We start from the raw sequence: 17303 nt of genomic DNA on the forward strand, positions 1-17303 counted from the left end.
TAGAGGGTTGTTGTTTAATCCTACTTGATCTTAAATCTTTGGCACCATTCACAAATACCTTTCACTGTTTAAAAAAAAACTTTATTTTTTAAAATAATTTTAATTCATTAGACCATACTTTATAAGTTACCAGTAGGATCTGAACCCAAGCATCAGACATGTTGCACTTTCAAGCTTTGTAACAATGCATGATTTTTCAAAATAAAATTCACATTTAGATTTACAAATTGTTTTTGAAATTTACTAACTTAAAAAAAACATTGGAATTTGAATTGAAAGGGATACAATGTTTAACTTCAGCAACAGAAATACTGTAAAATAAGCCATTACCCAAAATGCATTTGAAAATTGAATGTGATTAACCTATCAAATTGAAGTTTTAGTAATTAATCATTTACATATAACCTAGTTAGCACCTTATTCAACTCAGCCTTTGAGTGTAAAAAATATAGTGCATATTGTAATAACTCAACATGTATTGTACCATTTCACCTACAAGGTTCTTTTTTTGTTAAGCATTATTTGCCAATGTTTGAAAACTGGTAACATTTCAGAAGCTTTCTACAATATGTGGAACAATTACTATAGTTAAAGTTTAACAGAGAAATACAGGCTCTCTCTACTTATAAGCTGACTGTTTTTAAAAGCAATCATTTATAAGGATTGCATCAACATCAGTTAGCAGAGGAAGATCAAACTTTATTGAAACTGCTTGCATACAAAATATATTGCACTATAACCAAACAAATGTCAACATAAAATCCAATCTGTTGTAGCTAATATGTACAGAGAATATTGCCCAAGAGCAGTTACATTACAAGGTCAGTCTACCTTGGTTAATTATCTACAGTATTTTAAACCAAACAGTTTACAGATGATGTGTGCAAGGTACCAATTTCTGTTTTCAAATATTATACATTCCCAAAATAAATAACTAGAAATGAACATTAATGTTTGGCAATACTTTTTAAGACATTTTTATGTGTGTTAAATCATGTGCAGTTTGTTGCCATTTTTATATGCGTACTTGTATGCAAGGATAAACAGTGGAATAAAAAAAAGCAAAGAAACGAAACTCACAAAATACATCAGAGGCAAGGTCGTGTTTGTACAGTTCTGTACATAATCAGTGGCACTCCTATTGGAGTAATTTCAATAAAAATAGAATAGATTAAAATGAGGGTCCTCACACAGTTTTACCCAGTAAATTTAATTCATGATCAGAAATAAAGAGAAAAAAAGTACGTTTAATTCCCCCTTTATGTTCCCTGACTCCTTCCAAACGTTCTTGTGCTACAGACCTTGTACCTCAAAAATTATGAATTTGTCCTGCCTCCAATGTAGCTACTCTACAGCTACCTTACTCCCTGTAGAGAACAGGGTATCATGTGTGGGAATGTTCTTTTTATCTCCCTTGAGATACGTTTCAAATTAAAATTTTAAACAATTTCAAAACTTTTGGGAGGATGAAGAAAGGTTATCATTTTTTAATTGGTCATCTGGCCAAAAAGCAGGCACACATTACTAGCTTGTGAACAAGTTACATTTGTTCCCTCAGTAAAAATGAATTTTTAGTTTCCCAGAAAGGGAATTCTTTTTAAACTTCGTGTACTGTCTACAAAAAAATTACACCCCTGTCTCAGTAACACTATTTGCCAAATCTTCAGTGCAAAAGAAATTTCCTATTCTTATAACTGCCTAACCTGATGCTTATGTAAGGAAAAAATTATGGAAAGCATGCATTCTTCTATAAAGTACTAATGTCTGACAAGGTTTGCTACATATATTTTACATTTAGTGTTTCCAACTCATCTTCCCTGATTTCTGCATCCAAATATAATATTCCTACCTGCCAAGATATAAAAAAGGCACAGATCATACAACTTTTTTTTTTTTTTTGCTAATGAAAATGACAATTGTTACATCACACATATTTCAGGGTCCACTAAAATACTGAAAAAGTGGACCAAAACGTCAACTGACACAGGACATAAAACGACATAGCATTTCATGAAGAACTTGTAAGTTAGATTGAAAACAGAAGCCCAATTTATTACTGCAAACACTATTTATTACGAAAATTGAAATTGAGCAGTGATTTTGACCCAATGCGTTAAAATGGTACAACTGAACAAAAAGTATACCAATGCACAGCTCAGTATTTTTAAAACAAACAAAAATAATCTTTCATTGTTTGAAGTGCACAATGTACTTGAAAGCATTTTTCAGAAGTTCAGATATTTTTATGCAAATATTTGTATAACTTCTTATTCTGAAAACAACTGCATACTGCTGATGTTAAAAAAGGCTAACAGAACTTTTATGTTCATTTCATGCCCTGCGCCATTTTGCCTACTATTTGTCTTTGGCCTAACAAGTTTCTCTAATGTGGAATAAGAATCACTGAAACAGTATAGGAAATATGACTTTAGAATTATGCAGTTTAGGGTACTCCATTCACCAATGGTTGCTGACCATCCCCGCTGTCCGATTTCTCTTTCTTCTGATTACGATCTTTACCCGTGCGCAGCCGACTACCTTCATTGGAGGTATTCTGTAACGTTTTAGTGTGGACACTCCTTTCATTATTGCAGTCAATTCTAATCTGAAACAAGTTACAGTTATATAAAGCATACCCTTTAAATATTGCAGTTAACTGTTAAAAGGAAGCAGTAGCAAATAATTTAGATGCCATCTTTAAAATTTTATTTGAAAAGAAGCTAGCTTTATTAAATGTATGAATTTTTTTTACAAATATTATAGTGAATGCTTATTACTCATACACAATATATACATTTAATTAAATAGTGAAATGTTCAACACTGTAATATACCATATAAGTGCAGGAGAACCAGAAAGTAAAACTGATCAGTCTACTATAATTTTATTTTTCACGCAGACCTTAAATGTATATACAGGCAGTCCCCGGGTTAAGAACAAACCTACAGTCCCTATCTTGTATGTAAGTTGAATCTGTATGTAAGTCGGAACTGGCGTCCAGATTCAGCTGCTGCTGAAACTGATCAGTTTCAACAGCGGCTGAATCTGGACGCCAGTTCTGACTTACATACAGATTCAACTTAAGAACCCCAGGCATCCCCAAGTCAGCTGCTGCTGAAACTGATCAGCGGCTGATTCCAGGAAGCCCGGGGCAGGGGCTTCCTGTAGTCAGCCACTGGTCAGTTTCAGCAGCGGCTGTCTTGGGAACACCTGGGGCAGAGCAGCTGGGGTGCTGCCGGGTTGGTCCAGTAGCGCCCAGAGCGGCGCTACGGGACCAACCGGCAGCGCCCCAGCTGCTGTACCACAGGCGTCCGGAGCAAAGCCGCGGAGCACGGGGGCAGCGGGACAGCCCAGACGCGTCGTGGCTGTCCTGCTGCCCTCGGGCTCCGTGGCTTTGCTCTGCTTTGCTCCCCATCCCCCTGGTCTGCAGACCAGGGGGACGGGGGGCAAAGCAGAGCAAAGCCACGGAGCACGCGGGCAGCGGACAGCCCTTTCCGCTGTCCGCGTGTTCCGCCCCTTTGCTTCCTCTCCCTGGTCTGCTGGAGACCAGGGAGAGGGAGGGCCCCGTTCGTAACTGCGGATCCGACATAAGTCGGATCCACGTAACTCGGGGACTGCCTGTACGTATCAAAAGATTTTAAACTTGTTTCAGTTTTAATAAATCAAGATATTCCTAGTCATAAAGAAGTATGTTTGAATATCAACATTGCAAAACCATGATGCAACTATAGTAACAAATCAAAATCTACTCTGCCCCCCTCTGCCAAGATTGAATTTAAACTAAAAGTATTGTGGCTTTTGGTGTGGGCAAGAAGAATTATGTTTTAAATGTAAAATCTGTAACTAAATAATAATGTACCTTTCAAAAAAACATTACACATTAACAGAGCCTTGCACATATGAAATTTGTATCTGAATCCATATCTGTATCTGCAAAAATGAGCCACTAATATTCGCATCCACATCTGAGGCTGTGGCTACATGAAGGCGTTTGCAAATGTGCAGGGTTCTAGATACAAAATTTGTATCCACATTTATAGCTGCAAAAATAAGCTGCAGATATCCACATCCCCATCTGCAGGTGCAGATACACAGGGCTCTACATATTAAATTACTGGCTAATCAAGAGGTAAATATTGAAGTTACAGCAACATCCCGTAACACTTACTTTATTAGAGTATCATCTCATCAGCTCTCAGAAGAGTGAAAACTCCTGATACGCTGATAAAATGGAGGCTTTTTACCTGTAACTAGTTGTTACTCAAGATGTGTGGTCCCTATCTGTATTCCACATATGGGTACACATTTGCACAGCATGCTTGAATCTTGAGATATCTAGCAAGTATTGTGTATTGATACACATGTACATACTTGTTCTCCTCATAGTCTGGACTGAGGGTATAAATGATAGTGTGGACTGGCATTGCTTCAGTTTATCTTCTCACTGCAAATCTATTCATGATCCACCACAGAGGGGATGGAGGGAAGGTAGTGGAATTAACCTCCATTTCCTATTCTCTCCGTGATGCTGGGATGGATCGTTTGATAATTGCCCTGTTCTATTTATTCCCTTTGAAGTACCTGTCATTGGCCAGGATACCGGGCTAGAGGGACCACTGGTTTAACTCAGTATGGCTCTTCTTATTTTCTTGTTTCAGTGAAGGAACTAATACTCATTGATTACAGGGTTCTAATAGAAATAATGGTTAGGTTTGGCAATTTGAGGAAAAAAGGCCAGATTAGTCACTCAGTTTTAACAATTCTATTCAATTTATCAATAGTCTCAACTATAAAAGGTTTCGTTATAAAAGTTTCATATTTGCTGTACTATGGAGCGAGATCTACATGTATCTACAAGGCTCTCACACCAAGTTAACACTACGTAGATCTACACTGCCACAGTCGATCTTTTGGAGTTCAATTTAGCGGATCTAGTGAAAACCCACTAATTCGAAATGACAGGGTGCGCCCCGCCCCCATCAGCGCCAGTATTCCTGCTCCTCACAAGGAATAAGAGAAACTGATGGGAGCTTTTGCTCCTGTCAACCTCCTGCTGGGTGGACGGCATGAAAACATGATTTAATATTTACGTAATTAATGTAGCTGGAGTTGCATATTTTAAGTCGACTTTCCTCGTTAGTGGAGACCTGGACTCACATATCAAGACATGATGATTAAATACACCAGCGTTCTTGGAAACTTGTCTTGGGAATAGGAAATCAATTAAACATTCAGTGGAAGGTGACTTATTACCCGCAGTTTGAAGCAGGATGATGTTTGTACGCTGGCATTGGGTATGTCTTTACATTATACAGAATTTATTCATAGATTTAACAAAAGACATTTACCTGAAGCGATCCATCTGCTGTTTTCCCTTTAGATTCTCTTGAGTTACGCTGACGGTTATCTGTTCGTGACTGTTCATCATTTCCTATAAAGATAATATAATATTCAGCAAAGTTGCTGCTCGTCATTGATTTTAAAATTGCCCGATTCTTCTTTAAGCAGTTAACATTTATATAGTCAGTATGGAGTTAATTTAAAGCTAAATAGCATCAGAAATATTCTCATTTCTTCAATAAAGTAGAGCAGAAGTTCTCAAACTATGTCCATCAGTGATTCACAGAATCTTCTACTGGGGGCCTTAGAATGGAACAAAGAACCATGCTGGGATTTAAAAAGTGATCCACAGAATGAGAAAGATGAAGAATCAATTTTTATAGAGTATTACATATTTAACATCTTCTACTGACTGCTTATGTATTTTCCAAGCTCTGCTTTATCGGTCTCAAATATTTGTGGCATAATTCCCTGTTCTCAATATGTCAAAATAAGCAAAAAGTAGCCTATGGAAAAGAAATAAGAATCTCTCTAAAGACACTGAATTGTAAATTATGGAACATAATCAGAATGCTAAGTTTATTAAATACTATTTAAAAGTGAGAACTGGAGTTAAAATTTAGACTTCAAGCTTGGTTCTCAGATTTCACTCCCATAATTCTTTCCTACTGCACATATAAATTACAACCCTAAGTTTTAGTCACATAATATAAAAAGACAAGATGGGTGTAGAGCAATTTTAGAAGGGGGAGATATTCTAAGAATTTGGTAAGTAGTCAGGGGCTGTACTCTTCTACAATATTAATGGAGGGGTACAGATTCTGGAATGGAGCTTGGGTACAGGAGGGAGTTGTGGATTGGGGTGCACAAAGGTTTGGGTACAGGAGAGGTTTGTTCCCTGGGGCAGGAGGTTGGAGTAAAGGAGGGGTTGGGGTGCCAGGTACAGGCTTTGGCCAGGAGACGTTTACTATAGGCAGCTCCTTGGCTTCTGTGGCCCCACAGGCTGCTTAAATCAGCTGGCTGCAAGGGCCAGCGTGTGCCTGCATAGTGCATGCCCCTTGGAAGGGAGGAGTTGTTAATTCCCTTATCCCCACTACCCCAGAACCATCCTCGTTGCCTCCCATTGGCTGGGAACTGGCCAATGGTAGCTGCAAGGGTAGGACTTGCTGGCATGCACTCTAAGCAGTCACACTGACCCACCCAGGAGGCACATGCTGCGCAGACACACACATGCTGGCCCTAGCAGACGTCTGCTTTTAGCAGGGTGCGCGGCTCCTTGTCTGAGGCTACCACTGGACCATGGCGGGCTGGATCTAACTGTTTGGCAGGCCAGATCCAGTCCACCCCTGGTATATGGAGATCTCAGACAATTTCTGTAAGTTTACTGTATGTATTAGTGTTATATGCCGATAAGTGGACCAAACTGATTGACTCCCAAAAGGCTATGAGCCAAATTACACTGAAATTAGTAGAAATATTTTAACTTCTATAAATTTAAGTATTGCTATCAGCGGATCTCAATCAGGGGTTCTCTCTTTTTTGTTTTTAAATAAAGCTATTTAATTTTATTAAAATTGACACTATTTGGCATCCAGAACGTGTCATAATTCACACTTCAGGAATCCTACACAAGAGAATGCTGAAATGAAGAAATCAAAGGAGCAAAACTCTTTATTCAAAAATCCTACACCAAATTCCCTTTCTTCCAAATCTAAATCTCAATTTACCTTTGAAACCTCCACGACCCCGCCCTCCTTGGCCTCGTGCACCACCTCCACGTCTTCGTCCATCTCCTCTGCGAAGGTAATTGTCTCGTTCCTCTTCTGCTGGGGCTAACGACCAATCACTAAGCTCATCTCTGTGATCAGATTCTGTTTCAGAAGCATTTGATGCTTCAGAGTTAGTCCCTACCAAGAGTTAAAAGATGACATTGTCTATTTTTATGAATGTAATATTTTAGGAAAATCAACTGACTTATAAAACAAACACTGCAACAAGTTTCCTTTAATGAACAAATTTAAGTTTCTTGCTTTACAATCAGTAAAACTTGGTTGACAGAATAAAAGCTTTTACAAAGTTTATGTACCAATTCACTTAGGTAACATTAATGTCAGCCTCCAGTTCCCAAGGCGAAGTCATGTTGTATATTTACCCATCAGGCAGGGCTAATTTAATATGATTATGTTTAATAGTAAACTTATGAATTCAGAATTAAAAGACCACACTCTGAACAGTCTAAGCCAAGTCTGAGTATAGCAAATTGATGCAGCCAATTGAAAGATTAGGAATAGGAAAAAACATATACAACCAAATGAGCATGATGATGAATTATATAGTTTTGTTAATTACTAAAAGTTTACATTTTAGTTCAAAATGTTTGTTTTCATTACTTTGGTCCATTTAATTATTTCTTTTCCATTACTACCCTTTGATGTGTTAAGACATAACATATATACAAGTTTGGTAATTGCTGAACAATAATTACATATTTTTTACACCTAGGATATTAGGCAATCTTCATATACTAGTACTCTTGATGAATAAATACTAATGAACAGGGCTCACCGAACTGCGGCGAGCCCCGCTCACCAGCCGGACTATCCAGCAATCTGCGCATGTGCAGATCGCCTGAACCCAGCTCTTCTGGGTTGAAATCTACTCGCCCCAGGCAAGTAGATTGCATTATTTGTTGAACCCTGCTAATGAATATATAACTAATCCTCTGAAACATCCAGTACTCAAGCACTATATTTTACTAGAGTCCAAATTTCAGAAAATTACAAAATCAAAGTGGCTCTCTAGGGCTACGCCTAGATTACGAGTCTCTTTCGAAAGAGGCTTTTTCGAAAGAATCTTTTGAAAAAGCCTCTTTTGAAAGAGAGCATCTCGACTACAAGCAGATTTTTTAAAAAGCGAGCTGCTTTTTCGAAAGAGAGTCTAGATGCTCTTTCAAAAAAGCAGTTTGCATTCAATAGCGCCTTACTTTTGAAAAAAGGCGTTATTCCTCATAAAATGAGGTTTACCGTGATCAAAAAAACCTCCTGCATTCTTTTGATTTACTTGCAAAAGAACGCAGCTGCAGTCTAAACGCAGGTGAAGGTTTTTTTTTTTTTTAAGGCTACTTTTTTCTAAAAAAAACCCCGTCATCTAGACACACCCTAGAAGACCAACCTTAAAGCTGTAGACAGACTGGTATTTACCTACCTGAAGCATAGCCTGGACCGCGTCTGCTGTGCCCTCTGTTTCTGTAGGGTCGACTACCTCGCCCAAGTCCTGGACCATCATCAGTCATATATCCTTTTTCCTTGTCAGGACGATTTGGGGGTGGTCTAGAAGTAGCTCCAATTTGTCGGAGCTGTTCATCAATTTGCAATCTTTCCAAACGTAGTTGGTCCACCTCCTATATAAAACAATTTATAACATAGAATTCCTATTCAATTACTATTCAAGTATATAAATGCTTTCTAATGTTTGAAAGTGAACCACAGAGAAACGTGCCATTGAACAGGTGAACACATTTTTATTATCAATTCACTACTGAGAAAAAGCATTAAGAGATCAATAATCTTCAAATCCTTATACTAGAAATATGCTACTTTTGTAAAATAAGTTGTTAGAAAAGTCTTGCAAGGCTGATGCTTTTTTTTCCTCCCTTGATCCTTAACTATTTCACATTTAATTTTGAAGAGACAAAGCAGAGGTGAGGCGTGTGCTTCGTCTAGTTCAGTCATTCTAATGTTTTTTATACCCGACCCCAGAAATAGGGGGAGAGCAATACAGTCACAAGCGGAACCTCAGAGACCACTACTTAGATGTTTAAAAGTGAGAGGATGCATGCTGTTCATCCTCCCCTTGCAAAAGGTCAACAGAGAAAGTATATAGGGAAAAGTCATCATGGTTGAGTATTATCACCCAAAGCATCTAAGAAAGATGATAATCTGCTTAACTTGTTCCTTCCCACTTAAGGACGTTAAGTAAAAAAGTTACGATCTTTGGACACATTAACAATTAAGTCAGATAGCATCTATTAACATTTGCTCCCACATTCTCCTTCTGTGAAGCAACTAACTGAAAGCTGCAGTCCTGGTGCACCTCTCCTCTTGTCACTGCCAGCCCTGAATGTTCCTCATGTTCTGAGTAGGTATGGGCACATCTACACAGCAAAGCTAAATTAGAAATAAGCTATGCAACTTGAACTACGCTAACAGCGTAGCTTAAATAGAAATAGCTTAATTCAACTGTTGGTCCTGCCCACACAGCAGTTATTTTGAAATAGAGCACCCTTCCTCCAACTTCCCTTACTCCTCATACAACGAGGGTTACAGGAGTCAGAGTAAGAAACCCATCATTTTGAATTTATTTATAAATAACAGGCTTGCTGTGTAGATGCTCGTTACGTTACTTTGGAATAGCTGACGGTATTCCGAAATAACACTGCTGCGTAGGCTACTCCTGGAGTCAGCTAGAAGTTTTGTCTCAAGACAGAGACAAGTGGAAGAGACTTGTAGATGACCTATGCTCCACTTGGAGTACAAGGGTTTAAGAAGAAAAGAGAAGCAGACACAGCCTATTGTGAGCAGAATCTCTCCTGCTTCCAATTCCTTTGGTTCTTAAGAGAGTATGCCTTGTGCTGAGGTGTTTCTTTTCATGTTCCACAGGAAACTGTGAGGAACACAAAAGAGTGCTCCAGTTGTGAGGAGCACAAAAGAGCGCTAAAGTATCCAGTGATGATACTTGCATTGGTTAAATAAATTCCATCCTCAACTATTAGCTCAGTTATTTTATCAAACAACATTTGATTAATTAGCACTGCTTTCTAAAAACACTTGTAATTTTGTCAAGTGTATGGAGAAGACATTGTTTCCCAATCTTCACTATTAAAGTCGATTTGTTCCAAATATTTTATCCAATGTCCAACCTCAAGAAGGACAAGTGTCCCCTACCTGGGTTGGGAACACCTTAGTAACGCCAGGACTCACTGGAGAACTCACTCTGCAGCCACCGTTGTTAGACAAGCCAGTATCACCACTGTGTTGCTTTGAGGTTGGATTTTGCAGTAGGATTTTGAGGAGGTAAATGTATCACTGACAGCATAACTAGTGGATGGCCAGAGAAATGGCTAAATCAAAGAGCCTGTGACATCCTTCATCTCTGTGAAACACGACAAAGAAAGGAGATGGAAGTGGAGAAATAGAAGCAACATCATGTTGATAAAAGGAGAAGCGATAAGAACCTTTGGAACTGCTTATCAGTATGAAATGGTCTTCAAAAATAAACTCCTGCAAACTCAAGTCATCATGCATCAGTGCAATATACCACCTTCCTCTGCAAGCTGGTAAGAAAAAGCCTAAAGGAAGACTTCAAGAAGTACCAAAATGAAAGATTCTTAAAGATAGCTGAAGAGCGCAGAAGCCTCAAAAAAAACCATCCAAACAAAAAACCAAAGAGGAACTGATGTTGTATAGATCAACAACAGCAGCACTAAAAATAAAAGAAAAAAAAGTAGTAATTAACACGGATGCAAGTGGTCTGCAAAGATTCCTACATTGAACTTTTCACATCTCAAATATATGCCCCACTACCAACTGACCAATGAGCACTTACTCCTGGTCCTTGTCTGCAAATGTCAACATGCAGTTTACCAAATGAAAGAAGGAAAAGCCTCAGGAAATGGACAACTAAAATAAGAGCTGGAGGCTATGATCTCTAGGAAACCCCTACTTAGAGGTTTAGCTGTCACTTGGAAATGCAGAAGATACCTTCTGGCTGGAAAGAGTTTAATATCATTCTGTTGTTCAAGTAAGGTGATCATAAAGATCTGAAGAACTATCATCTATTATGCCTGCTCTCATGTCTACAAGCTGTTTACCAAAATAATAGCAAACTGATTCTTGTAGAGGCTGAATGACCAGCAGCTGAGAGAGAGAGCAGGCAGGCTTTTGAAGGAATTTTAACATAGTGGACTATATGTTCACTATATACTAGTCATTGGAATGCTTAAGGGAATAAAAATTCCCTTTATGCAATGTCTTAATTGACGATAGAAAAGTATCGAGATCAACACAATGCTTCTGCAGAACAGAGCACTGACATGAACTACATCAAAATACTACAGAAAGAAAACTGACTACACTACAGATAAAACTCTGTTCACCACTTCTCTTCACATCCCAGTGAAAAGGTGCAGGGCAAGGAGACCAGTTTTACTGAAACTTTTCACCGCTTACCTTGAAAACATAATGAGGCAGATGAATTAAAAGGGGGAAATCAGCAACCACAGAGAGCAATTAAACCACTCAGACTCACTGACTACTTTGCACTGATTACTGAAAACATCAAACTACAGAAAATGGTATAAGAACGCAACACAAAAAGCAGCCAAGTCGGACTGAAAAAGAACCGTTTCAAAACAAAATTTATGTAGTAAGATGTCTTGCCAAAAGTACAAATAATAGTCAAGAATAGAAGAAATTAAGAAATATGGGCCATGATCCAGGAACATGAACTCCAGCGAAGAAAGAAAGCTAACTATTGCACACACAATTCTATCAAGGGTATCTTCCAAGAAGGGGGGACAGGAGAAATCAAACATGGGACAACTTCCTCAATTCAACAGTACTGCTAACAATGTTCTACAGCAGTGAATCATGGACTCTGACAAAGACAGAGGAGTAAGAACGGTCACAGGAAGAGCAATGGATAGAATGTTTCTGGGGATTTCAATCAGTGACGGAGTCACCAATGAAGAGATCAGGCAGCTGGGTGGAATGCAGGATGTTGTTGAAAGCAAGAATAATAAAATGTAATGGGTTAGGCATATAGCTAGGCTCACTGACCATCAATGGACTGCAGTTGTCATGGAGTAGTACCCACGGGGAACAACAGTGACAATTCAGCTGACCTCTAAAGAGATGAGAAGATTTTATACTGAAAAGGCATGGTTGCTCATGGAGAAGGAAGACCAGGGTGAAAAGAATGGAAGGTGTGCTGTAGTCAGCACAATCTAGAAGGGCTGAGAGATCAATTTTACCCAGGTGATTTTACCCAGAAATTATAGCCATCTCATTCTTTTCATCCCCTCTAATTTGTCTCCCTACTTTCTTCTTCCTCAAATAATCCTGGTTAAACTTACCAAATAGCAGGTACTGTAGCAAAACAGTTGTATATTAGAGAGAACATAAGAATGGCCATACTGGGTCAGACAAATGGTTCATCTAACCCAGTATTCTGTCAGCAGACAGTGGCCAAAAAACAGATACCCTAGAGGGAGGAACACAACAGGTAATCCTCACATGATCCCTCCCCCGTCACCCATTTCCAGACAAACAGAAGCTTGGGAGGTAATGTGTCTTTTTTTCCCTGTGTCAGGTGCAATATCGTTATAAAAATTAAGGAGCAATTTGTATGGTTAAATAGCCTCTTAGGCAACTAGACAACTGATTTGTTCACCCAAATATATGATTAAGATACAGTAAGCTCCCTCAAAGCTTATTTTCTTGATTTGCATGAAACAGATGGCTAGTTGAAAAAACAACCAAATACTCAAAAACCCCATGATGTATATTTTTTAAATCATTTTTACTAGGGTTTTTAAATTATCTTTATTAGGAACACAGATATTTAAGACTTTTGTTACCTCACGTTCAAGCTTTTAAGACCTCTTTTAACTGTTAAATTTTCTTGTCAACTTTTATAAAAGCTTTGAAGTAGAGTAATATAATTGTCCTCACCTTTAAATAATTTAGGTGATAATCTAAAAGCACAGTTGCATTAGTGATGCTGTCCTTGGTTCCCACAAACACAAATGGTACCATTCCCTAAAAAGAAATTACATATTTTGTAAACCCATGCAACAATATTTAGACATCAAATATTAAAGAGATACTAATAAATATTAATGCATGACTGCAAAATATATGAAGAACATCCTTTATAATGGGGACACTCCCAGTCTCAATTTCATAAACAATTGACGTATCAACTAATAGTAACAGCAGTAAAAATAATTGCTTACTTGTACCTAAAGTAAACCTAGCTTAACAATAGTCCACTCATCTAAGGACGGTAATTTATCCTGGAAGGGAAAAATAAATTCTAACCTCATTTTATCCATTAACACTCATCACAATAAAAGTGGACAAGTAGGTTCTAGAGTTGGATAAGTAAATTCTAGACTGACTTTAAGGAATATGGATAATAAAGCCACATTTTTAGATTATACTTTCTGAACCATGTTACAAAATTATTAGCAATACTGTTCGTCCATCTTGCCTTCTCCCAAACTCAATGTAAACAATACTTTTCCATAAAGCACTAGCTTTTATGTGCCAGGTTCTGTTAATCTACAATCTCAGAAAAGAAACCATTTAAGCACTTTAAAACATAAGGCAAGTCAATCTGTGCATAAAACAGCACTTGCTTCTCCTAGATCCTGTAAAATAATTTGTAAAGGACAAACAAAAGTCTTCATTAAGGTGAAGTTACGACTGCAGGCATACCACCAGTGGGCCGAATTTTCATTATTTTTCAAAAACATTAATAGTTTTAACAACCATTTGTTAGAAGGCTAGGGATTCAGCACTAAGCTGAACACAATAATTCTAGCATTTGAAAATACTGACGTTTACAGGCAAGTCAACTAAAAGACCTTAGCTCTGTAGTTATAACAATGTAAGCTTCCCAACTTCCCTTCTATATCTTTTATAACTAATTTGCATGACATATTATTATTGTAACAAGGACTGTTTTTAAGGGCTTTAGGTACACATTCCTAGGTAAATCCAGAGATATGCTAAGATTCCTTAGCATTTCACAGAACAGATATTCATGGAGAGGTAGCATGCTATTTATGCAAACATAAGCATTTTTTCATGTGGAGTGTGTAAAACAAAAAAAAAAACAGAAAGCTGGCGCAGCAAGTTTGATTAAGAGTAAATTATTTTGATTTTGGTGGTCACTTAAATTTCAGTTATGATTAAAGTAACTAGTGATTACGATTTTCTCATCACATTGCCAGGGAGCAGAGTTTTATTTAAATACACTACCTGTGAATTTTCCTTAGGTTTTTGTAAATTTAATTTTAAATATGGATTTCCCAAGTGTGCATATGTACACATTTTATGCAGGAGATGTGCCTATCATCTGATGTGAGAATCCCTTCTCTCACTCCCAGGCTCTCTGCAAAATGTAGGAAGGCAAACATTCTGGCGTTTTCTGCTTTCCAGCATTGTATCTGGAGGCACTGATGAAATAATTCATAGACTTCTGATAGGCCATAGCAAAGATAGTAGAAATGGTAACATATAAAATAAAGTAACAAGTAATCTTTGGTGCTATGTACTATGACTTAGCTGAGATTTTTTCTCCTACGGGCTAAAAGCCCTCAGTTAAAAAAAAAAAAAAAAAAACAATTCTGTGTAATAGAGTAAATAATCTAAGGGATTGTCAGTCTGGAGCACATAACCCAATAACCATTCCTTGTCTGTGCCAGCTCTAATGGATCTGTTGTGCAAAAGCTGCCCAGTTAAATTCAAGATCTTATAAATACTTAAGGATAGACAACCTCCACAGGTTATGTTACTGTAACTCAGCTTCCTTCTGCTGCAGCCAAGAAAGGTGTCTAGTTGCACAGTTACAATTCTTATAGCAATATGTGTCTAACAGGTTACCTTTTTGAAGTAGTCATCTCTCCCAGAAATCCAAATAAAAACTTGAAGAGTTCCACCACAAACTTTAGCAGACTGAAGTCATAAACACATGTTTCAAGACCAATGACTTGTAATGCAAATACTAGGATGGGTATAATCAGTGCAGAATCCCAGCACATTTACAAGGAATTTCAAACTGTGACAACTACTCACTTGGGAAGATGAACCCTAAAAGATTACTCAGGACACAAAAGCAAGCTAGGAAGCTTGTTTACTATCTGCCTATGGCACTTTAAAAATGAGTTCTTTCCAAATGATTTAAGGATGGTTTCAGTTCAAATGCTCCTGATTTGCAGACATGGTTTTCCAAGAGAGAAAACCAGAGAAGATGTGAAACAAATGTAGCTATTATAAAGCCTTAAGCCATGTCTTCATTAAAAGGAAGATAAACACTGCCAATCAATCTTCTGGAGTTCGATTTAACTTGATTCGACCTTTCCCTTTAGTGTAGACCTGGCCTCAAATCAAAACTAATGCCTGCAGGCTGATGTCACAGTCCCATCTCTGTTTCCTCTTTTTTTTCCTTGCTGTGTCTCTTTCTCTTCAACATCTGAGAAAGTGAGTTGTAGCTTATGAAAGCTTATGCTTTAACTCCTAATAAATTCTACAGTCTTTAAAGTGCCACCGGTCTCCTTGTTGTTTATGCTGCGTGTGTGCTATCCTTGACAGGTTGGAAGGAGAGGCAAGTTCATTGGTCATTGGTCTATTAGCTTGCTAACTAAAGGTGCGTCTACACAGCAGGGCGTAACTTGAAATAAGCTATTCAAATTGTGCTACGTCAATTGCATAGCTTATTTTGAAACTTGGAGAGTGTACACAGCATTTATTTCAAAATAGAGCACTCTTCCTCTGACTTCCTTTACTCCTCGTACAATGAGGGTTACAGGAGTTGGAGTAAGAAGCCCTCCAGCTTGAGAGTATTTCAACATTATTTTGAAACAACTGCCTGCTGTGTATACGCAGAATAAGTTATTTCAAAATAATGCTAGTTATTTTGAAATAATGTTACTGTGTAGACATACCCTAACAGTTTTTAATTTACATAGCATCATATGGCTACATTTATTTAAATTCTAATAGCTAAGAACAGAACTAGTAAGTGTATTTTGTTATTCTCTTACACCTACGTTCTGATCTAGTAGCATCCTCAAAAATTTTCAAACCACAAAAACAGATGATTCAAATTGACTCTCAGTATCAGGAATATTTTGAAGTCTGGTGATATTTAACTCTCAAATCGAAAAAGGGTAATTAATTTATACTGAATTGCCATTCTGGTTGTCCTGTAATTGGTACTACTAAATAAAACCTATCAATTTACTTAAAACTTGCATTAAAAATGCCATTTGTGGCTTCTGTCAGTGCATCTCTCTGTGTGCACTGGCCTTTAACTTTTACTACAGAGAAAAACTGTAATTCTTTAAACCAGGGGAACCTAAGGCCTGGGGGCTGGATGCAGCCCCTGGCTTGTCTGAATCCAGCCCTTGAGGCTCAGGGCTCCCCTCCTCCAGCACTGTGGAGCCTGCACTGGCGCGCCAGTCCTTGCTGCACCACCATGGGGTTGGAGCACACAAAATCTACTAGGCTGGAGTGTCTTTCTCCTTCTCAGTCAGAGGCCATGTCAGTGAGGGTTCATTTATTTATTTGCCTCACTTGTGTGTGACCTCTGAGTGATTTTTCTGTGGGTCAGTGGCCCCCGACCCAAAGATTCCCCACCCATGCTTTTAACTTTTGTTTCAACTTATACATATAACATTGTCACAAAGGGAAATATTTACTCACTCAGGGTAACAGATCAATTTTAGTCTCTTAAACGGACACAGGATTTTATTTTAGTTAACTGAACATTGCTTCTGTATTCTAGACAGAAGGTCCATAGCCTATTTTTGACATCACTGAAGGATTCTGCATCAGGCAGACTTGAACCTACATTTTTTTTCTCTTAGTATTTTTAGGGAGGTCTACAAACTGTATGTAATCATATACCATGTATGTATTACAATGCTAAGACACTTATAACATCACTATTAAAACAAGATCTGTGGTACTTGTTTATATAATCATAGGAGTTATGAAATGTCAAATAATTTGTGAACATTTTGAAATCACTGTATAAGAATGAGAGCCCAAAACTACTTCTGAAGCTTTTAAAATTAACTGAAATGCTGCCCCCCCCCACCCCGCACCCTATGGGATCCAAAATCTAATCAAGTAGGTATATAAGCTACATTACAAACACAGTTTAAAAACAAGAAT

At 37.9% G+C, this 17303-nt stretch overlaps 1 protein-coding gene across 4 annotated transcripts in view; it reads right to left on the reverse strand.

The window, feature by feature from the left end:
• Positions 1-59: 59 nt before the first annotated feature.
• Positions 60-17303, reverse strand: part of FMR1 (fragile X messenger ribonucleoprotein 1) — a 52273-nt gene continuing 35029 nt past the window's right edge. For 3 of the 4 annotated variants that reach the window (XM_075941072.2, XM_075941071.2, XM_025178829.3), the window contains 5 exons: positions 13071-13157; positions 8545-8740; positions 7068-7247; positions 5349-5431; positions 60-2605 (listed from right to left, as the gene is read on the reverse strand). In XM_075941072.2, coding sequence (XP_075797187.1) covers positions 2444-2605; positions 5349-5431; positions 7068-7247; positions 8545-8740; positions 13071-13157 — 708 coding nt within the window. In that variant the 3' untranslated portion in view covers positions 60-2443. The remainder of the gene's footprint in view (positions 2606-5348; positions 5432-7067; positions 7248-8544; positions 8741-13070; positions 13158-17303) is intronic. The other variant, XM_075941073.2, reaches the window with a different exon arrangement.

Source organism: Pelodiscus sinensis, chromosome 13 (genome assembly GCF_052426305.1).
Source record: "Pelodiscus sinensis isolate ZL-2025 chromosome 13, ASM5242630v1, whole genome shotgun sequence".
Classification (NCBI taxonomy): Eukaryota; Metazoa; Chordata; order Testudines; family Trionychidae; genus Pelodiscus; species Pelodiscus sinensis.